Genomic DNA, 24,482 nt, shown 5'->3' on the forward strand with positions numbered 1-24,482 from the left:
CATTACTACTAAATGCTTACTAGACACATAACTCTTGAATAAAAAGCACACATAGTAGCTAATTTGCCATACATGTGTGTACCCACAATGCTTATTAAGGAGATACCAATAAGTTGGGCTGCCCCCTAGCTATTTTCCTAGTAGCTTTATTTTTTTTTAATTTTTTTATACTACAAATCTTTAATTTTACAAAACTGAAAAGCAGTCCAACTATTGCCCATTTACGATGATAAAAACTGAAACAAAAACTCTGAAACATTTTGTAAAAATTCTATTATAACATTCTTAAATCCAGTTCATACTGTTCCAATGAATCAAGTAAGATTTAAGCTCAAGGGGGGGGTGGGGGGGACAAAATATTAGAGAATTTTACCTTTTCTGAGGAGATCACAATTTCATTTCAAAAGGATATGGTGAGTAGGCCCCTAGTGACTTGTGTACTTTATTACCGTTGATAGAAAGCCCAAATATTTCCATTTTTTTAAACTTCTGGAATTTTATCCAGACATTTAAAATATTGGTATTTAAACTTTACATTAAAGGGCATCATACTCTGAAAACAGGCCTGCTTTAAATACAGTTTGATAATTCTGGTGGTACTTACTGAAAGAAGATTTCTTTAGCAAATACTGGTTTCATGTATTTAAAAAAATCAGCAAGACAGAATTTTAAAAATCTTAATTTACAATACATTGTAAACTGCAGACAACTGCCACATGTATCACAGACCAGCAGAGGTAAAATGTTTTTTCGAAATATTTTATAAGACTTTGTATCTTCCTTTATTTGTTGGTTGGTATGAATTTTGCAGCTGGATCAGTTCTTCTTTTATAAGTCTGGTGATTTCTGCCTTTGCTTTCTGCACAGCCAGTTCATTGGCACTTTCAATTGCCAAGTAAATTTTCCACTCTCCTTCCTTAGGTTCTTTGCCAGGTGGGAAATATGTTCCTCTGATTGTAATTGCAGCTTCAGAATATTCACTGATTCTCTGCAGAGCTTCCTTAGAGGTAACTTTCCACCTAGCAGTCTGTGGGAAGTCACTGATCTCTAATTCTTCTTCATATCTTTTAAAAGATTCATTCTGTCCACCATCTTGCCTCTCCTCTTCTTGTTTCTCCAAAGGCACATAATTGAGCTTAGCATTGATCTTTTCAGCAAGTTGCTCTGCAATGGTTTTTGCAGACACAGTGGGAGCCAGGATGGTGCCGCCTCTGAGAATTGCATTGGTGGCCTGTTGCATCACATCTACCTAAGACTCAATGCCCAAATTCTTCTGAGCATTGATTCTAAGAGCCAGTCTCTTAGCTATTTCTAATTTCTCAGCATTTCCCACAGTTGGAGCAGGAACACTAGATGTTCCAGGAGCAGCCATATCTTTTACTCTCTTCTTTGAATTAAACATACTTTCAATTTGTTCATCAATGTCGACTGCAGCATCCTCATCATCTGAATCTTGCAAACTGAGAGCTGCTTTTTGCAATTTCTTCCTCTCATTAGCCAAAGCTTGTTCTGTTTCATCAAACTTGAATCCCTTACCAGAGAACCCACTACTCTTTTTAATTATTTTCCCTTCAGATTTCTGCTGATCTTTGAAATCACTCCAAAGTTTCTCCAGATCAGAAGACACCGCAGTTCCTGACAATTCAAGAGCTTTAATTATGTCACCAGCATAGCGAGCTTGATCTTCTGTGATAAAAGTATACGCATAACCTTTATTGCCTGCTCTTCCAGTCCGTCCCGCTCTGTGCACATAATCCTCATAATGGTTGGGGCAGCTGTAATTTACAAGAATCAGATGTTTCACATCTAAACCTCGGGCAGCAACAGAAGTGGCTATGAGAAGTTTGCAGGTCCCATTCTTGAAGTCATTTATGATGCTATCTCTGTCATATTGATCAATGCCTCCATGAAGAGACATGCAAGGATAAGATGCTCTCATTAAATCTTTCAGAAGACCATCTGCATGTTCCTGCTTATCCACAAATATAATGACAGATCCCAATTCTTGATAATGGCCGAGAAGCTCAAGTAACTTCAAGAACTTCTTTTCTTCTTCAATCACAATCACTTGTTGTTCCACATCTGAGCAAACCACGCTTCTGCCTCCAACCTGCACTTCAATGGGTTTACTGAGGATTCTGTGAGCCAAAGCCTCCATAGCTCTGGGGAAAGTAGCTGAAAACATAACTGTCTGTTGATCAGGATGGACATTATCCACAATGCGCATGACCTGTGGTTCAAAACCCATGTCAAACATTCTGTCTGCTAGGTCTAAAACAACATATGTTACTCTTCCAAGATTTGTGACCCGACCACTATTAGCTGCTAACATGTCAATCATTCGACCAGGTGTGCAAACAATAATTTCAGCACCTCTTTTCAGCTCAGCAATCTGCTCACTGATTCCTGTTCCTCCATAAACACAGACCACTCTAAGTCCCAGGGTCTTTGAAAACTTCTTACGTTCTTTAGTAATTTGTAAAGCCAGTTCTCGAGTTGGAGTCATGATGACAGCTATTGGCCCCTCTCCTTCTTCTAATGACCTCTGATCCATGATGTGTCTAAACATGGGCAACAGAAAAGCAATGGTCTTTCCGCTTCCTGTCTTGGCAATACCAATCAAATCTCGTCTAGACATTATAGCAGGAATCGCCTGGGACTGGATTGGCGTGGGTTTTTCATAGCCATGCTTTTTGAGAGAATTTAGGATCTTCATGGAAATTCCACACTGGACCCAAGATTTAATTGGTTTGGGGCAACCTTTTCCCTTGACAGTAATGCCTTCCATTTCCAACCGAAAAACATTTACCTCCTCTTGAGACATTTTTGCTAATTCTGGAACTTCAACATAAAAGTTTTTTCTGAATGGTTCATATTCAATTTTTCCATGATCCACTGGTTCTAGAAGCTTTCTCTGTTTTGTCTGGTAGCCTGTAAGGGCCGTCTGAAGATCAACTTCTTCCTCCTCTGAAGAATACTCCATGGCATCCTGGTCATTCTCCATTAGCTCACCTTTCTTCTTATCAGAATCTACCACTGCTTTTTTGTTTGTCACTACAGTGACAACTTTTGTGACTGTTGGCCCAGACTTCTTTTCATTCCCTCCAGCACCCTTCACACTTCGCATATTAAACTTTTTTACTTCCTCTTTCACTTCTTCCATGTAAGCATCTAATGAATCTAACTCCTCACCCTCCATTTCATTTCCTTCCTTTTCAGCTTCTGCAGGATCATCTTCATCATCATCATCATCTTCTAAACTCCATTTTTTCCCTTGTTTCATCTCTTCTATTTCCTTTTTCAGTTCCCCAATGTTTTCCATGGCCTTTTTACGTTGCTCCTCTCGCCATTTTTCTACTCATTCTTTTCGCTTCCTCATTTCTTCTTCCAGCTTATTCTGATCAAAGTTACCAGCATCTTTTTCTTTTTCATCCTCCTTGTCATCTGTCTTTTTTCTTCTCTTTAGAACTTTCCCCACTATCTGTTTTCTCTTTGGACCTAGACCTATTCTCAGCTTTCTTGCTTTTATTGCCAGGACTTGAGGATCTGGATCGCCGGCCTCGGCTTCTACTCCTGGAGCATCTCCTGTCTTGACTTCGAGATCTTCTTTGCTCTCGACTTCGATCTCTCTCTCTACTTCTGGAAAGTCTCAGGCGCTTCCAGTCTCTTGACCGAGATCTTCTTTTATCCCTGCTACGAGACCTCTCTCTCCTTCTATCTCTATCTCTGCTTCTGGACCGCCTGTCATCTCCACGTTTACTTCTTTTGTCAGGTGAGCGACTTATAGATCGACTTCCAGAGCGCCCCCTTGATGCTGACCACTTCCGATAATGGCGTGACTCCCGGCCCATGCTGCCGGCCGCGGGAAAAGCGGCACCCTTCAGGACAATGCGCAGGGTAACCGGACAAAAGAAGAGGCCGCGGCGCCCTCAGCTAGCCGAGCGAGGAGCAGCACTAAGAGAGAGCAGCAGCTCCAGCGGTGGCAGCCATCCGGGAGCAGCCAATGAAAACCTTTCCTAGTAGCTTTAAATTCTATTGGGATCTCCGAGATGTTGGAAGACTCCTCAACAGTTGATCAGCTCAAGAACTATAACTCAGTTCATGTAGAGAAGTGCTTCTAAAAACTTTTCATCAAAGTAGATACAGGGGTTCTAAAAGATGGAGCTTAAACAGTACCCCAGTGTTCTATCTTTATTATCTATTCTAATTTTACTCTCTATTGTCACTGACAATGTACCATGCACTAACCTATGCACTTTACACTGCTACCTTACTCAATCTTTATATTTTATAGATGATGAAACTGAGGTGCAAAGAGAAGTTAAGTGACTCACCCAAGGTCACACAGTGACAGAGCTAGGATTAGAGTCCAAGTACTCTCAGTCCAAAGTGTAAATTCTTAACCATAGCTTTATATGACCCCTTGATAATGCAAAGATAACATGTAAAATTACTTTTTAAAAACTTTTTTATTTGAAAAAACTTCAGAGTTACAGAGAAGTTACAAAAACAGTACAGTGAGTTTTCATAGACCTTTCACTCAACTTCCCCTAATGTTAACACCTGACATAACCATAATACAATGGTCAAAGCTAAAAAATAAGCATTTGTACAATTCTAGTAACCAAATTATGGACTTTGTTAGGATTTCACCAGTTTTTCCACTAATAGAATTTTATGTTCCCAGATCCAATCCAGAATACCATGCTGCATTTGTCATGCCTCCTTGGTCTCTTCTCATCAGTTACGACTTCTCAAGTCTTGTCTTTCATGACCGTTACACATTCTGAAGACCAGTGGTCAGACATTTTTATAGATTTCCCTCAATTTAGGTTCATCTGATGCCTTCTCTTGATTATATTAAGACTATGCAGGGGACCGGCAGAAGATGGCAGCGTAGGAGGACGCTGGGCTCACCGCGCCTCCTGCTGATCACTTCGATTCCAACTACACCTGCCTAAATAACCCAGAAAACCACCAGAAGACTAGCAGAATGAAGTCTCCGGAGCCAAGCACAGACGAGAGGCCCACGGAAGAGGGTAGGAAGCGTGGCAAGGCGGTGCGCGCTCCACGGACTGGCGGGAGGGAGCCAGGGCGGAGGGGCGGCCCGCCGGCCAAGCAGAGCCCCTGAGTCTGGCTCGCAAAAGCAGAGGGGCCAGACGGAGTGTGTTCCGACAGCAAGCGCGACTTAGCATCTGGGAGGTCATAAGTGAACAGCTCTGCTCAGGAAGCGGGAAGGCTGGAGGACAAAGGGAGGGAGAGTTGCTGAGCCCCAGGATGACAGAGCTCAGTTTGGCAAGGAACAAAGGTGCTAGCCAGCGCCATCTCCCCTGCCCATCCCCCAGCCAAAATCCCAAAGGGAACCAGTTCCTGCCAGGGAACTTGAATGCTCTGCCCAAACACCCAACTCTGTGCTTCTGCGGAGCCAAACCTCCGGCAGGGGATCTGACTCCCTCCTGCTGCCACAGGGCCCCTCCTGAAGTGGATCACCTAAGGAGAAGTGAGCTAAGCCTGCCCCTCCTGCCCCTGTGCACCTTGCCTACCCACCCCAGCTAATACGCCAGATCCCCAACATCACAAGCCTGGCAGTGTGCAAGTAGCCCAGACGGGCCACGCCACCCCACAGTGAATCCCGTCCCTAGTAGAGGGGAAGAGAAGGCACACACCAGTCTGACTGTGGCCCCAGTGGTGGGCTGGGGGCAAACATCAGGTCTGACTGCGGCCCCACCCACCAACTCCATTTATACAACACAGCACAGGGGAAGTGCCCTGCAGGTCCGCACCACTCCAGGGACTATCCAAAATGACCAAACGGAAGAATTCCCCTCAAAAGAATCTCCAGGAAATAACAACAGCTAATGAGCTGATCAAAAAGGATTTAAACAATATAAAAGAAAGTGAATTTAGAATAATAGTCATAAATTAATTGCGGTGCTTGAAAACAGTATAGAGGACAGCAGAGAATATATTGCCACAGAGATCAAGGGACTAAGGAATAGTCAGGAGGAGCTGAAAAACGCTTTAAACGAGATGCAAAATAAAATGGAAATGACCACGGCTTGGATTGAAGAGGCAGAGGAGAGAATAGGTGAACTAGAAGATGAAATTATGGAAAAAGAGGAAGCAGAGAAAAAGAGAGATAAAAAAATCCAGGAGTATGAGGGGAAAATTAGAGAACTAAGTGATACACTAAAAAGAAATAATATACGCACAATTGGTATCCCAGAAGAGGAAGAGAGAGGGAAAGGTGCTGAAGGGGTACTTGAAGAAATAATAGCTGAGAACTTCCCTGATCTGGGGAAGGAAAAAGGCATTGAAATCCAAGAGGCACAGAGAACTCCCTTCAGACGTAACTTGAATCGATCTTCTGCACGACATATCATAGTGAAACTGGCAAAATACAAGGATAAAGAGAAAATTCTGAAAGCAGCAAGGGATAAACGTGCCCTCACATATAAAGGGAGACCTATAAGACTCGTGACTGATCTCTCTTTTGAAACTTGGCAGGCCAGAAAGGATTGCCACGAGATCTTCAATGTGTTGACCAGAAAAAATATGCAGCTGAAAATTCTTTATCCAGCAAGTCTGTCATTTAGAATAGAAGGAGAGATAAAGGTTTTCCCAAACAAACAAAAACTGAAGGAATTCGTCACCACTAAACCAGCCCCACAAGACAGCCTAAGGGGGATCCTGTGAGACAAAGTACCAGAGACATCGCTACAAGCATAAAACATACAGATAATAACAATGACTCTAAACCCATATCTTTCTATAATAACACTGAATGTAAATGGATTAAATGCGCCAACCAAAAGACATAGGGTATCAGAATGGATAAAAAAGCAAGACCCATCTATTTGCTGTCTACAAGAGACTCATTTTAGACCTGAGGACACCTTTAGATTGAGAGTGAGGGGATGGAGAACTATTTATCATGCCACTGGAAGCCAAAAGAGAGCTGGAGTAGCCATACTTATATCAGACAAACTAGACTTTAAATTAAAGGCTGTAACAAGAGATGAAGAAGGGCATTATATAATAATTACAAGGTCTATCCATCAGGAAGAGCTAACAATTATAAATGTCTATGCGCCGAACACCGGAGCCCCCAAATATATAAAACAATTACTCATAAACATAAGCAACCTTATTGATAAGAATGTGGTAATTGCGGGGGATTTTAACACTCCACTTACAGAAATGGATAGATCATCTAGACACATGGTCAATAAAGAAACAAGGGCCCTGATTGATACACTGGATCAGATGGACTTGACAGATCTATTTAGAACTCTGCATCCCAAAGCAACAGAATATACTTTCTCCTCGAGTGCACATGGAACATTCTCCAAGATAGATCACATCCTCGGTCACAAAACAGCCCTTCACAAGTATACAAGAACTGAAATTATACCATGCATACTTACAGACCACAATGCTATGAAGCTTGAAATCAACCACAGGAAAAAGTCTGGAAAACCTCCAAAAGCTTGGAGGTTAAAGAACACCCTACTAAAGAATGAGTGGGTCAACCAGGCAATTAGAGAAGAAATTAAAAAATATATGGAAAGAAACGAAAATGAAAATACAACAATCCAAATGCTTTGGGACGCAGCGAAGGCAGTCCTGAGAGGAAAATACATTGCAATCCAGGCCTATCTCAAGAAACAAGAAAAATCCCAAATACAAAATCGAACAGCACACCTAAAGGAAATAGAAGCAGAACAGCAAAGGCAGCCTAAACCCAGCAGAAGAAGAGAAATAATAAAATCAGAGCAGATAAACAATATAGAATCTAAAAAAACTGTAGAGCAGATCAATGAAACCAAGAATTGGTTTTTGGAAAAATAAACAAAATTGATAAACCTCTAGCCAGGCTTCTCAAAAAGAAAAGGGAGATGACCCAAATAGATGAAGTCATGAATGAAAATGGAATGATTACAACCAATCCCTCAGGGATACAAACAATTATCAGGGAATACTATGAAAAATTATATGCCAACAAATTGGACAACCTGGAAGAACTGGACAAATACCTAAACACCCACACTCTTCCGAAACTCAATCAGGAGGAAATAGAAAGCTTGAACAGACCCATAACCAGCGAAGAAATTGAATCGATTATCAAAAATCTCCCAACAAATAAGAGTCCAGGACCAGACGGCTTCCCAGGGGAGTTCTACCAGACGTTTAAATCAGAGATAACACCTATCCTTCTCAAGCTATTCCAAGAAATAGAAAGGGAAGGAAACTTCCAAACTCATTCTATGAAGGCAGTATTCCTTTGATTCCTAAACCAGACAGAGACCCAGTAAAAAAAGAGAACTACAGGCCAATATCCCTGATGAATATGGATGCAAAAATTCTCAATAAGATACTAGCAAATCGAATTCAATATCCCTGATGAATATGGATGCAAAAATTCTCAATAAGATACTAGCAAATCGAATTCAACAGCATATAAAAAGAATTATTCACCATGATCAAGTGGGATTCATTCCTGGGATGCGGGGCTGCTTCAACATTCGCAAATCAATCAACATGATACGTCACATTAATAAAAGAAAAGATAAGAACCATATGATCCTGTCAATCGATGCAGAAAAGGCCTTTGACAAAATTCAGCACCCTTTCTTAATAAAAACCCTTGAGAAAGTCGGGATAGAAGGAACATACTTAAACTTCATCAAAGCCATTTATGAAAAGCCCACAGCTAACATCATCCTCAATGGGGAAAAACTGAGAACTTTCTCCCTGATATCAGGAACACAACAGGTATGCCCACTCTCACCACTGTTGTTTAACATAGTGCTAGAAGTTCTAGCATCAGCAATCAGACAACAAAAGGAAATCAAAGGCATCAAAATTGGCAAAGATGAAGTCAAGCTTTCACTTTTTGCAGATGACATGACACTATACATGGAAAATCCGATAGACTCCACCAAAAATCTGCTAGAACTGATACAGGAATTCAGCAAAGTTGCAGGATACAAAATCAATGTACAGAAATCAGTTGCATTCTTATACACTAACAATGAAGCAACAGAAAGACAAATAAAGAAACTGATCCCATTCGCAATTGCACCAAGAAGCATAAAATACCTAGGAATAAATCTAACCAAAGATGTAAAGGATATGTATGCTGAAAACTATAGAAAGCTTATGAAGGTAATTGAAGAAGATATAAAGAAATGGAAAGACATTCCGTGCTCATGGATTGGGAGAATAAATATTGTCAAAATGTTAATACTACCCAAAGCTATCTACACATTCAATGCAATCCCAATCAAAATTGCAACAGCATTCCTCTCGAAACTAGAACAAGCAATCCTAAAATTCATACGGAACCACAAAAGGCCCCGAATGGCCAAAGTAATTTTGAAGAAGAAGACCAAAGCAGGAGGCATCACAATCCCAGACTTTAGTTTCTACTACAAAGCTGTAATCATCAAGACAGCATGGTATTGGCACAAAAACAGACACATAGACCAATGGAATAGAATAGAAACCCCAGAACTAGACCCACAAATGCATGGCCAAGTAATCTTTGAAAAAGCAGGAAAGAACATCCAATGGAAAAAAGACAGTCTCTTTAACAAATGATGCTGGGAGAACTGGGCAGCAACATGCAGAAGGTTGAAGCTAGACCACTTTCTCACACCATTCACAAAAATAAACTCAAAATGGATAAAGGACCTAAATGTGAGACAGGAAACCATCAAAACACTAGAGGAGAAAGCAGGAAAAGACCTCTCTGACCTCAGCCGTAGCAATCTCTTACTCGACACATCCCCAAAGGCAAGGGAGTTAAAAGCAAAAATGAATTACTGGGACCTTATGAAGATAAAAAGCTTCTGCACAGCAAAGGAAACAACCAACAAAACTAAAAGGCAACCAACGGAATGGGAAAAGATATTCGCAAATGACATATCGGACAAAGGGCTAGTATCCAAAATCTATAAAGAGCTCACCCACCAAACTCCACACCTGAAAAACAAATAACCCAGTGAAGAAATGGGCAGAAAACATGAATAGACACTTCTCTAAAGAGGACATCCGGATGGCTAACAGGCACATGAAAAGATGCTCAACGTCGCTCCTCATCAGGGAAATACAAATCAAAACCACACTCAGATATCACCTCACGCCAGTCAGAGTGGCCAAAATGAACAAATCAGGAGACTATAGATGCTGGAGAGGATGCGGAGAAACGGGAACCCTCTTGCACTGTTGGTGGGAATGCAAACTGGTGCAGCCACTCTGGAAAACAGTGTGGAGGTTCCTCAAAAAGTTAAAAATAGACCTACCCTATGACTCAGCAGTAGCACTGCTAGGAATTTACCCAAGGGATACAGGAGTACTGATGCATAGGGGCACCTGTACCCCAATGTTTATAGCAGCACTCTCAACAATAGCCAAATTATGGAAAGAGCCTAAATGTCCATCCACTGCTGAATGGATAAAGAAATTGTGGTTTATATACACAATGGAATACTACGTGGCAATGAGAAAAAATGAAATATGGCCTTTTGTAGCAACGTGCATGGAACTGGAGAGTGTTATGCTAAGTGAAATAAGCCATACAGAGAAAGACAGATACCATATGTTTTCACTCTTATGTGGATCCTGAGAAACTTAACAGGAACCCATGGGGGAGGGGAAGGAAAAAAAAAAGAGGTTAGAGTGGGAGAGAGCCAAAGCATAAGAGACTCTTAAAAACTGAGAGCAAACTGAGGGTTGATGGGGGGTGGGAGGGAGGGAAGGGTGGGTGATGGGTATTGAGGAGGGCACCTTTTGGGGTGAGCACTGGGTGTTGTATGGAAACCAATTTGACAATAAATTTCATATATTGAGAAAAAAAAAGACTATGCATTTTTGTCAGGAATACTACAGATGTTATGCTGTGTTCTTCTCACTGCATCACATCAAGGAGTATACGATGTTGCTATGGCTTATTGTGGTCATGTTTACCTTCATCACATGTTTAAGGTGGTGTCTGCAGGGTTTCTCCATGCTGGTGTTACTATTCTCTCCCTTGTGATTAATAAATATCTTGAGAAAGATACTTTACAACTGTGCAAATATCCTGTTTCTTCTCAAATGTCTACCCGCTAATTTAGCATCCATTGGTGAAACTTGCCTGCAACAATTATTACAGTGGTATTTCAATGGTGGTATCTTAGTTCTTTTATTACCTCTGCAGTCATTAATTGCAATTCTTCTCTAAGGAAGAGCTGTCCTTTCTCCCTCATTTATTTATATTAGTATGAATTTATAAATATTTAGGTTATTCTCTGGGTTATAATAAAATATTATCATTGTTTGTTTTGTTGTTCAAATTGTTCCAGCTTTACCCATTGGGAATTCTTCTGGGTTGGCGCCTGTGCCCTTTTGACATGTCCTGTTCTTTTTGAACACTTCCTCACTTTCTGTCACTATAAGATACTGCAGTTTCATCCTGTGTTTTCCTCACCCCAGCCTGGAATCAACTGCTTCTATAAGGAGTCTTGCTTTGCTTTATTACAGAATGAGCAGTTAGAATACAGAAGGCACTGGTGCTCATTTTCACTGTGGTGCCACTGCTTCTAGGCCCTCTCATTGAATAGAACTTGGAAATACTCATGTGTAACCATGCATGTGCACACACACACACACCTATACTTGTTTCTATATTTACCTTAAATGATTTTTATATCAAATCTCTGAGTTAAAGTGAAGCTTCCATAGGTGAGCCATATTTATCCCATGGCTAGCCTCACCTGTCCAGAAACCCCGCTCTACCCTAATTTGTGCAGCAAAGATTAGAGTATGAGAAGGCACACATATCATTAATTGTGCTGTACCCCATGGCTGCAATTGAGAGGCCCGACAACCTTAACTTTTACCCTGGACCATAGCACACCTATGGTATCAGAAGGCAAAGGAATCAGTCAACAAATAATGTCCACTTGCATCAAATATGTCTATGTTAAACTTCTCTTTCTGGCAAATATGGAGTTACAGTTCACAGATTTACCCTCCCACCTAAAACAGCTAAAAACCAACTAAACAAATTAAACATTTTAGATGACTAAAATACCTGGACTACTTATGACAGCCATTTTCAATACAATGAACATTATGCAGTGAAGAACAGTGATCCCTGAGAGAGGAGATGTTAAATATGTCATGATTTCATATAAACTTATCTCTCATGGTAGTCATAAGAAAAAGGAACTATTTTTTGTATAGTAAACACAGAAGCAATGTCTACAGATAATATTAAACATATGACCAAATTTTATTTCTAAGTAGCTAACTGACCCATTATATTCGCTAGCCATCTTGCTTCTGGTTTTTAGACTACAGATCATTAAAATAAGACTACAATTTAGTCCCAGGTCCCCAAATATATAATGTGAGATATTACAGAAAGGATATGGATTATTGAAAGGAACGGATGCATAGTATCTTGGTCCTCTTGCTTCTGTAACTCCCTTGGAAAGGAGGCAAACAGAGGACAACAGAGCTTAGTAAAGAAAAAGCTGAAGGCAATTTCTGCTGGAAGCCTTACAGATTGGTTCACTATGAGGTGCAACATTAAGAGAAAGAATGGGTTATCTAGTATTTTAAAAACATCATATGTTTAGGGGTGGCTGGGTGGCTCAGTTGGCTAAGCATCAACTCTTGGTTTTGGCTTAGGTCATGATCTCATGGTTTGTGAGTTCGAGCCTGGTATCGGGCTCTGCGCTGACAGCTTGGAGCCTGCTTAGGATCCTCTCTCTCTTCCTCTCTCTCTGCCCCTCGCCTGCATGTGTGCTCTCTCTCCAAAAACAAATAAATTTAATAAAAAAATTAAACAAAAACGTATGTTTAAAATTAATTCTAAAATGAGTACTTACAGCAGTTTTATATGCAGCTTCAATGTAAAATACAAGGTTCTGTATGAAATTGACTTCATCTAGGCTGTGGATAATATGAAGTCCTGAGGAAAAAGAAAGGATATAGAGCTGGTTAATTATCACTATAGGCTTATAGGCTGCCACAGTAACTGACTGATCCCATTACTCTCAAGTAATCTTATTCCTGCTTTTGGAACAGTGAGGCACTTTAATTCCTAAACCATAAAAACAACACCACAAATCAGACATAGGCTAGTCTTTGACTAAGTGAGATATCAGCGTATTATAACATGGAAGAATTTGAACTGTTATTTGTAGGTTTGGATATAAAGTCTCAGATTCCTAATTCTATAGGTAATTAATTTATAATATGCTTTAAGGTATCAGGAAAAAAAATATTTCAAAAAGAGTTAGAGGGAGTCTAAATACTAAGCAAGAAGCAGACAAAGATTATGATTTCAAGGAAACCTTAAAACTATAGAGTACAAAATGATTATTCTAAGTGTAAACAATACAAAGATAGTTATAGCTAACAAATTGCAGTGTTTTGCATGAATTATCCTTTTAATTTTCACATCAACCCTAAGAGGTGGGTACCTCAATTTTCTCCATGAGGCTTAGAGAGATTAACTATTTTCCTCAGACCATTTTTAAATTTTTTTAACTTTTATTTATTTATGAGAGACAGAGAGAGACATAGCATGAATGGGGGAGGAGCAGAGAGAGAGGGAGACACAGAATCTGAAGCAGGTTCCAGGCTCTGAGCTGTCAGCACAGAACCTGACACAGGGCTCAAACTCATGAACTGCAAGATCATGACCTGAGCCAAAGTCAGACACCTGACTGAGCCACCCAGGCACCCCTGCCTCAGATGATTTAACTAATAAATAGTGGGGCCAGGACCCAACTATCAGCTTCACAGTCTGAGTTCCTAACGAAGATGCTATGCTGCTTCTTGATATATACAGTATGATCCGTTTTTCTTGAAAAACTAATTCCTTTCCCCTCTCCTGCTCCCCCAACCCCCATAAAGAAATACCAATAGGCATACAGCAAAAGTCTTTCTCCTACCCAGAATCACATCACTCCCACCCTGCCAAATCTCCTCTCTGGAAGAAACTAGTCTTAGCAGTTTCCTCTGTAGACTTTCAGAGAAATGTTATACATATATAAAAATTATCAAAGAGTAGTATGCTATAATGTACCTTGCTTTTTTCACATATATGTTGGAAATAATTTTAAGTATATCTGAGTTATTTTTTAATGGTTATGCAGCATTCCACTAAATGGCTATTCATATAACCAGTTCCCTACTGAAAACATTTAGGTTGCACCTAATCCTTCATCACTATAATCAATGCTATAATGAATATATGTGTGTGTGTGTATGTATGTATGTATATACATGTACCAGTATGTCACATGTACCAGGTTGTGCACATGCACCAGTATGTCAAGGTAAATTCTTTTCTTTCCTAAGGTAAATTCTTGGAAGGATTGCTAAGTCACAGATTTATGCATATTATTTTTCCCAATATTGTATTATGAACAGTTTCAAACAAACAGAAAAAAGGATAGAATTTTACAGTGGACATCTATATGCACATCATCTGGATTCATGCATTAACATTTTACTGTACTTTTCTATCATATATGTATCCATCCATCAATCCATCCTTTTTGATACATATTCAAAGTATGTTTCTGGTACTTCTACAATTTCATTTTTCGCATTTAAATGTTTGCTCTATGGACAGATGTTTCAAATGAGAACTCTGTAGCTTCCGAACCCAAAAGGACTATATAATTCATATCCTCAGACTGCAAACTCTTCCTGATGCATGGCTCTGTCAAAACTAGCAACCACAGCACTGGGCAGCAGCGGCAGCCAGGTCTTTCTTGTAGCAGCAATGACTTCAACCTCTTGGGTAGAAAGGAAAAAAAAAGAGATAGTAATATTGGACATCAGCTTCACAGCCTTATCTTGTCTCCTATGTGTGCCAGAGTGCTTGCACAGAGATTGGGAGAAAGTAGAGGGTGTGAAACTGGTTTTGTCTATTTCTCAGACTGGTGACACAGCTAACAAATAACTATTTGATAGAACTGCCCCATTTCTATCACCTGTCCCTTTGCTCATGATATTGTTTAAATGGCCTTCTCCACATCCTGAAATCTGAACTGTTCTGAGTCTTGAAGGCCCAGCTCAAGTTTTATCTCCTCTGTGATGCTGCCATTGATTCCTCTCTTCTATGTTTCAAAGAATTTTATTTTCCTTGCGCTTATGAATTTTTTACTTTGCACTATAAATAAATCTGTACCTAAATTTGAAGGAAGGAGCCATTTCTTATTTATATTTATAGTCCTTAAAATGTCTCACATAGTATTGTGCATGGTATTAAATAATATTTAACAGTAGATAATAATTCAATAATTATTTATTGAATGATCTTAAACAATCCTGTTAACCACAGGAGAGGGACCTGTCTTTTGAGGCAAGACCATACATTTCAGGACCTCTGCATCCTGTCCCCTCTGTGGAGCCAAAACATTGCTTGCAGAACAGAGGAGAGGGTACACAGAGATGAAATGAGGTATGGTTGGGTAAGGCCAAAGACGGCAGTGCTATTTAAAACACACTAAAGAGGGGGCACCTGGGTGGCTCAGTTGGTTAAGCATCTGACTTCTGCTCAGGTCATGATCTCACTGCGTAGGGTTCTGCACTGACAGCTCAGAGCCTGGAGCCTGCTTTGGATTCTGTGTCTCCTTCTCTCTCTGCCCTTCCCCCATTCACACTCTGTCTCTTTCTCAAAAATAAATAATAAACATTTAAAACTAAATAAACAAATAAATATATAAAATGTCACTGATAGAAACATTTCAGCGAAAATAGCTACATGATCAAAAATCAACATGTAATTAGCAAACACACTTATAAAAAAATAAATGGAACACACTAAAGGGGAGTCTGGGTAGCTCAATCGATTAAGCGTCCAACTTCAACTCAGGTCATGATCTCACTGGTCGTGGGTTCGGGCCCCACATCAGGCTCTGTGCAGATGGCTCAGACCCTAGAGCCTGCTTCAGATTCTGTCTCTCCCTCTCCCTCTCTCTCTCTGCCACTCTCCCACTTGTGCTCTTTCAAAAATAAACAAACATTAAAAACCCACTAAAACATGCAGGGCTCCGTAAATGAGGCCACCTTAGTGGTCTACTCCACTTAGATTGACTTGCACTTACTTAACGATAAGCCTCTCTCCCTCATTTTTAAAAATGTTATTGAGATATAATTCACATACCATGCAATTCACCCATTTCAAGTATATAATTCAATGGTTTTTAGGGTATGCAGTGTTCTGCAACGGTGGCCACAATCAATTTTGGAATATTTCATCACCCCCAAAAGAAACCCTATACCCATTAGAGTCATTCCGCATTTCAAGACTTGTTCCCCCTCTACCTCCACCTAAGCAATTGCTAATCTACTTTATGTCTCCACAGAACTGCCTTACCCAATGTTCATATGCATGCAATCATACAATATGTGGCCTTTCATGTCTGAGTTCTTTCACTTAGCAGAATGTTTTCAACGTTCATCTGTATTGTAACATGTATCACTGTTTCCTTTCTTTTTGTTGCTAAAACAATATTCCATTCTGTGGATGTATCACATTTACCCAATTATCAGTTGATGGACATTTAGGTTGTTTCCAGTTTTTAAAAAAAATGTTTTTAAATGTTTATTTGAGAGAGAGAGAGGGAGCAGGGGAGGAACAGGGAGAGGGAGACACAGAATCCGAAGCAGGCTTGAGGCTTCGAGTTGTCAGCACAAAGCCCAACACGGGGCTCGAACCCACAAACCATGAGATCCTGACCTGAGCTGAAGTTGGACGCTTAACTGACTGAGCCACCCAGGCGCCCCACATGTCTTCATTTCTTTTGGGCATACACCTAGGAGTGAAATTGCTAGATCATATGGTAATTCTGCTTAACTTTTGAGAACTGTCAGACTGTTTTCCAAAGTGGCTGCATCATTTTACATTCCCACTGACAATGTATGAGGGTTCCAATTTCTCTAGTTCCTCAGGAACACTTGTTATTTTCTGTACTTTTGATTATAGCCATCATAGTGGGTGTGACATGCTATCTCATTACTTGGATCTGCAAGTGCCTAGGAATAATGTTCAGCATTGTTTTGTGTACTTATTAGCCATTTAAATATTTTCTTTGGAGTAATGTCGATTCATATTTTTTGCCTAGTTTAAATTAGGTTATCTTTTTATTACTGAGTTGTAGATTTCTTTATATATAATACAAGTCCCTTATCAGATATGTGATTTGTAAATATTCTCTATCATATTGTGGTTTTAAATTTTTTGTTTTATTTATTTTTGAGAGCAAGAGAGACAGAGCATGAACGGGGGAGGGGCAAAGAGAGAGGGAGACACAGAATCCAAAACAGGCTCCAAGCTCTGAGCTGTCAGTACAGAGCCCGACATGGGGCTTGAACTCACAGACTGTGAGATCTTGACCTGAGCTGAAGTGGGATGCTTAACCAACTGAGCCACCCAGGTGTCCCATGGGTTGTTTTTTCACTTTCTTGAAGAGATCCTTTGAAGCACAAATGTTACTAATTTGATAACTTCCAATTTATGTTTTCTTTAGTTGCTTATGCTTTTGGTGTCACATCTAAGAGGGCTTTGTCTAATCCAAGATCAGGAAGACTTACTCCCATACTTTCCTTAAGTGCTTGTTATGAACCCAGTTTTGTCACCCTGAAACTCCTATGTTGAAGCCCTAAACCCCAATGTGACTGTTTTTGGGGTTAAGGCTTTTAAGGAAACAATTAGGTTTAAATGAGGTCACAGGGTGGGGTCCTAACAGAATGGGGACTGGCGTCCTTATAAGAGACATCAGGAGTGCACACACACAGAGAAAAGGTCATGTGAAGAAAGAGCAGAGAAGGTGGCTGCATTCAAGCCAAGAGAGTGTTCACTGCCCTGCTGACACCCTGATTTTGTGCTTCTAGCATCCAGAACTGTGAGAAAATAAATTTGTTGCTTAAGTCAACTATTCTGTGACATTCTGCTATAGCAGCCCTAGCAGACTAATAGTGTTTTATAGTTTTCACTCTTACAGTTAGGTCTATGATTCATTTTGAGTTAAGTTTTATCTAATTTCATTCTTTTGCATCTGGATATCTAGTTTTCCCAGCACTATTTGTTGGGAAGACCATTCTTTACCCATTGAATTATCTTGGTACCTTTGTCAAAAATCACCTGACCATAATATGATGGTATATTTTGGACTCAATTGTATTTTGTTACCCTAGAGATCTATCCTTAAGCCAGTACCACACAGTTTTGATTACTGGAGCTTTGTAGTAAGTTTTGAAATTAGAAAGTGCAAAACCTCCAACTTTGTTCTTCTTTCTCAAAATGGTTTTGGCCATTCTGGGTCCCTTGAATTTCCATATGCATTGTAAGATAAGCTTGTCAATTTCTGCAAAGACAGTGGGATTTTTGGTAGGAATTATGTTCAATCTATAGATCAATTTGGGGAATGTTGCCACCTTAATAATAAGTGCCCCAAGTGCCCCTTAGATCACTGTTTCTACACCACCTGCCCTCCCCCCACCTGTTGTTTTCCTGCCTCTCTCCAGGAGTAGGGCAGCACCCTCAGGGTTCCATCCCAGCCAAACCCACTGATCTTTAAAACTCCAGTCCTTAAGCCCCGCTGGTTGCAAGAACTCAGGAAATTCAGCCTTTCTTATTTTTCCAGCCGATGGTTTTGGGGAAATGTTCTCCTTGTGCATTCTCATCTGCCCTTCTCTCTCTCTCTCTCTCTCTCTCTCTCTCTCTCTCTCTCCTTTCTCTGCACCACAGGTCTTTCCCCTCCACAGTACCCATGATACATTTTTCCCCTAAAGTACGTCTCTGTACTTCCTACCTTCTTCAATGTGGCTTCTTCCTTCCCTTTAGTTGTAGATTTTTTTTTCTGTCAGTCTTCAGGTCGATTTTTGGGCTATTTAGAATGATATGATAGTTATCTAGTTGTGTTTGTGGGAAAAGACAAGCCTAGTTTCCTCCTACTCAGCTCCCATTTTCTTTACTCTCTCCGTATAATTATATATCTTTTAAGGAAACTGAGAGGAAATTATATATTTATATTTTGTAATATTAATCTTGTAATTTACTATTTCTGGTGGTCTTCATTTGTTCCTGTGGATTTGAGTTACCATTTGGTATTATTTCCTTAATATTGCTTTGCTCCCACCCACCTCCTTAATCTGTTATTATCAAATATACTACACTTTTATATGCTATTGGCTCAACAATACAATTATAGTGTTTTATGCAATTGATTTTTAGATCATTTAAGAAAGAAGAAACATGTAATTTTATTGTATTTTATAATTATTTTACCAGTGGTTGGTTTTTCTCAATTTATTTTTATTTTTTCCATGAAAAAATTCAAGTATATTAACATACAGTATTATATTAGTTTCAGGTATACAATATCATGATTCAACAAGCCTATACATTTCTCAGTGCTCATCAAGTTATGTATGTATGTATGTATGAATTTAGTAGGCTGCATGCCCAGCACAGAGCCCAATGCAGAGCTTTAACTCATGATCCTGAGATTAAGACCTGAGCTAAGATCAAGAGGTAGACGCTCAACCAACTGACCCACCCAGGTGCCCCTGATTTTGTACTTATTTTTTTTAAGTAAGTTCTAGTCCCAACATGGGGCTTCAACTCATGACCCTGACATTAAGAGTCACATGCTGTACTTACTGAGCCAGCGAGGTGCTCCAAGTGTACTCTTAATCCCCTTTACCTAGTTCATTCATCCTGCCCCCCCACCCCCGCCACCATACACACAACCAACCTCCACTCTGGAAACCACCAGTTTGTTCTCTGTATTTAAGAGTCAGTTTAGGGGTGCTTGGGTGACTCAGTTGGTTCAATGTTTGACTCTTGAGTTTGGTTCAGGTCATGATCTCATGGTTCATTAGATTATGCCCCACATTGGGCTCTACACTGACAGTATAGAGCCTGCTTGAAATTCTCTCTCTCCTCTCTGCTCTTCCCTCTCTTTCTCTAATAAATAAAATAAAATAAAATTTTTAAAGAAAATTTAAAAAATCTTTTTAAAGAAAGTCTGCTTTTTTTGTCTCTTGTTTCCTCATTAAATTGTTTCTTAAGTTCCACATGAGTGAAATTATATGGTATTTGTCTTTCACAACTGGTTTGGTTTTTTGTGTGGATTCCAATTACTGTCTGGGGTCACCTGATTCCAACATGAAAAACTCCTTTTTGTATTTCTTGTAAGGTAGGTCTACCAGCAACAAAATCTCAGTTTTTGTTTATCCAAGAATATCTTTATTTAACTTCATTTCTGAAAGATAGTTTTGCTGGATATAGTGTTGTTGGTTGACAGTCAGTCCTTTGATTACATCATTCCACTTCCTCCGGGCCTCCATTTTTTTTTTTTTTTTTTTTTTTTTTTTTTTTTTACTGAAGAAAAGTCAGCTCATAACCTTATTTGGGTTCCTTTGTATATGACAAGTCATTTTTCTCAGATTGCTCTCAAGATGTTCTGTTAAAAATTTGGTGTTTTAAAATTTTTACTATGATGTTTCTTGGTGTGGATTTCTGTTTATCCTATCATTGAGCTTCTTTGATGTATACATATCAATGTTTTTCATTGAATTTGCGATGTAGTCAGCCATTATTTTATGTCTTTGAATATATTTTCTGTCCCTTACTCTCCTTCTAATATACTCATTACACGAGTTGGTGTTCTAAATTATGTCCTACATTGCTCTTGGGTACTATTCATTTTCTTTATTACTTCTTCTATTCTTCAGATTGCATAATCTCTGTTAATCTATCTTCAAGTATGGTGATTCTTTCTCTTGCCAGCTCAAATATGTTGAGCCTCTCAAGTGAAATTTTCATTTAAGTTACTATACTTTTCAACTCTAAAATTTCCATTTGGTTCATTTTTATCTCCATATTGATATTCTCTATTTGTTGAAATACTTTCATATTTTTCTTTACCTCTTTAAGCCTGGTGTCCTTTAGATTTTTTGACATTTTTATAGTAACTGCTTTGAAGTCTTTGTCTACTAAATTCAGCATATGCTTCCTCTCAAAGGCAGTTTCTGTTACCTTTTCTTTCCTGTGTTGACTAGGCTTTCCTGTTTCTTTCCATATGTCATAATTTTTTTGTGGAAAACTGGATATTGTAGATAACGTGTTATAGAAACTCTATAGATTAATTGATGCCCTCTTGCATGGGGCTTCTTTATGTTTCCTTTTTATTTGTTTAGTAACTTGGCTGGACAATGTTAATGAAATCTATATTTCCCACAAGATGCAGCCTCTGATGCTGTTCCTCAGAGGATGTAGCCTAGGGCATACACATTGTCATCTGAGGAAGACCACAGTTTTTGTTTTAGCCTTCTGTGATCTATTAAGTGTCTGCCTCTGTTGGTTCCATACCCAGCTGTTAACCTCCACCAACTGCTCTATTATACCGTATAATTCCTTGAGGTATAAATTGCTTCACAGTTTCAGCCAATTATATTCAAGCCCCATTTCATGATTTTGAGGCCAGCCTTTGACATTTGTTTTAACCCTAGGATAACTCTTTCCAGCTGTTTCTCTCTGGTTCTCTGCTAAAACTTCTAGTCTATAGGCTAGTTTGTTGGTCTTATTGAGCTATCAGCATCCTCTTTATTTCTTAGAACAAAAATCTCCACTGTTTTTGAGTGTGCCATTAGACTTGAACTTTCCCACAGTCAGTTCCAAATAAAGTCAGTTTTCTTGGGAAGGACTACGGAGGTTTCTGTCCTTGTGGCCTGCCTTTGCCTCCATGCTACTAGCAAGGTGGGCCAGGCCTATTATTCTTGGACTGCTCTGCCTGGGTTTAAGTTTTCGCTCCATAAGTGGGACTGGAATAGGAACAGAGTTTCAGACCTCTTAGTTATTCTTGGGTAGACCAGAACTTCTGTAACACAGAGGTGAGGAGGATGAGAAATGCTGGCAACCTCTCTTGGGGAGATATCGCCTTAAACTGGGAGCTAGGGGAAGAGGAAGGCTTATATTCTTGGCCACATCCAAGCTGAATAGTGTTTCTGTCATGGTAAGCTCGGGGCGAGGGAGGGAGTAGGTTGTGGTCTAAATGCCACAGTCTCACTGCTCTTACCAAGATTTAGATTTCCTTGAATAAATGTTTCTCCACTTTGCTGTATGCCCTTAGGACAATTTCCAGTGATAAATGATTGGGCTTTTTTTTCAAATTTATTTTCACAGTTTACAGTTATTTTGCTGGGGAGAAAGGTGTCGGCTTCTGCCTAAGCCTCTCTTTTAACCAAGGTGGAGATTTTCATATACTCAAAAATGTGCAGAGAATTGCTTTCATGAAAGGTAGAAATTTTCCATGAAGAGCTTTCATACGTTATCTATTGATTATCTCTCACATCTATACTTTTCACCCTCAAGGCTATTGCCTTGCATATATTCTGCATCACTTCTTGCCTCAAGTACTTCACTAACCTCCTAACTAGTCGTCCATCTTAATTTTCTCCCCCATTCAATCTATCCTTCTGCTACTGGAGTGAATCATCTGAAACTTTCTTGATTATTTACCTTGAGTGGTTCTGTAATGACTATAGACTAAACTCCCAACTACTTGGCATGGTACACACGCCCTTAAACAGCTAGCTCCAACTTTCTAACCTCATCTTTTGGCAATTTTCCAGATCTATCTTACATTCTAACCATAGAAGATAACTAGTCTTACCATGGTGGTCGGCTATCTTTCAAACTTTTGTGTTGTAGCCATGCTATTCCCTTTCCTTCTCTGTCTTGTAAATTTCTACTTACTCCTGTTTGTTCTGCAAAGGCCTGATCAAATAATATCCATCTTTTCCAAGCACCTATCAAAGTCAGTTTATTGAGTTGAAAATCACATGTTAAATCAGAAATTAACAAATATTTGTTAAATGAGTATGTCTTATAAGCCTCTTTAGTATATTTCTCTTTCCTTTCTAGACTCAAATTGAAAAACATAAGAAATGGGGCGCCTGGGTGGCTCAGTAGGTTGAGTGGCTGACTTCAGCTCAGGTAATGATCTCGCAGTTTGTGAGTTCGAGTCCCATGTCAGGTTTTGTGCTGACAGCTCAGAGCCTGGAGCCTGCTTCTGATTCTGTGTCTTCCTCTCTCTCTGCCCCTCACCTGCTTTCTCTTTGTCTCTCTCTTTCTCAAAAATAATAAACATTAAAAATATTAAAAAAAGAAAACCATAAGAAATATTGAGACAGTTTGCTTTGTAGAAAAATACTCTAGAGTTGGTATTAAAAGGCTATTAGAAATGAAGTTACAGCTGCCATTCTATTTAAATGAATAATACCTAAAAGTATATTTATTCAGGGAGGAACCTCCTTTCCAAAAGATGGGAGTATGTGGGTAGCCATGTTATAATTCTAATAAAAGGTAATTCAGCTTCTGGGCTGTGCATTCTAGAGGGGGAAAAGGAAGGCTTCATCACCACATATTTATTTATGCAAGAAAAGTAGAATAAGTATATTCTGGGATAATTCTCACCCTGAATGCCCTTCGTACTTAGGAGTTCTATACCTAGATAGGAAGATAAAGAAATTGGAATATCAAAATGTGGTATTCTGAGTATATTTACTTACTCAGGAAGATCTGGGAAAGGTCCTGTTTAATTTACAAACAGAGTATAATCAGATTCATTGTCCTCACCAAGTTAGGAGAAATAAAAGGGAATTATGTTGGTTCTTACATTTTCCTTTTTCAGGTGAAGCATCTAAAGCTAATAACAAAACCATCTGAAAAGGGTATATTACTCAATAATAAAAATAAATACTGGAATTCTGATTCCTAAGTTAATTCCCTTAATATAATTTAGATGCCTTTAGATAGATGCCTTGTTTATCATATATACATACACAGTAGTATAAAGTAGGTGATTCAATTTATTTAATGTTAACTATAGGCTAGTCAGTGAATAGCATGAGAAAAAGCAATAAACTCTAGCTCTTTTTTCCCATCTCACGGTATCTGAGGATAAAAATAAAAATCTACCCCAAATTTCCTGGTTCTCAATTAAGAAAATTCCCCAGAATTGTTTTTCAATGGAAAAGAATACTAACTAGATCTCAAAGAGTTGTTTCTCTGTATAAAATCTGCAAAATTTTATTTTTCCACTGTGTACCTTTGAGCAATGTGAACAGCTATGTTGTTTTCTGGTAAACACCTTTGGAGAAGCCACGTGCGCCAGAGCCAGTGCTCCACCTCAAGCGGCTCCCGGTAATTCTGTCCTGGTACTGACCTGAGGCAGTCATTTGTGCTAAGAAGAGCAGGTACACAGAGGTAGCATCCAATTGCAGGTGTCCCCACTGGTCATCACCCACTACGGTGGCACAGGTTTTGGTATTGTATTTGGCATGGAGGCTATCCCTGGTACTCTGACTATATTTGAAGGATTCTACTTTATCCACCTGAAGAAAACAAGAACAGTGAAAGAAGGCTATGCAGAAAAGTCGTCCCATATGCCATACTGCTG

General features: G+C 39.4%; 2 protein-coding genes across 7 annotated transcripts in view; both read right to left on the bottom strand.

Annotated features, from left to right (window-relative positions):
• Positions 1 to 24,482, bottom strand: part of PHKA1 (phosphorylase kinase regulatory subunit alpha 1) — a 178,136-nt gene that overhangs the window by 141,229 nt on the left and 12,425 nt on the right. For all 6 annotated transcript variants that reach the window (XM_045050992.1, XM_045050991.1, XM_045050990.1 and 3 more), the window contains exons 4-5: positions 24,249 to 24,417; positions 12,882 to 12,964 (exon numbers count right to left, since the gene is read on the bottom strand). In XM_045050992.1, the coding sequence (XP_044906927.1) occupies positions 12,882 to 12,964; positions 24,249 to 24,417 (252 nt within the window). The remainder of the gene's footprint in view (positions 1 to 12,881; positions 12,965 to 24,248; positions 24,418 to 24,482) is intronic.
• Positions 10 to 5,031, bottom strand: LOC101097381 (probable ATP-dependent RNA helicase DDX46). The gene is given in 2 exon segments (XM_011291802.4): positions 10 to 3,446; positions 3,448 to 5,031. Coding segments are annotated over 2 exon segments (3,090 nt in total). The 5' UTR covers positions 3,852 to 5,031; the 3' UTR covers positions 10 to 760.

This window comes from Felis catus, chromosome X (assembly GCF_018350175.1).
Source record: "Felis catus isolate Fca126 chromosome X, F.catus_Fca126_mat1.0, whole genome shotgun sequence".
NCBI lineage: Eukaryota > Metazoa > Chordata > Mammalia > Carnivora > Felidae > Felis > Felis catus.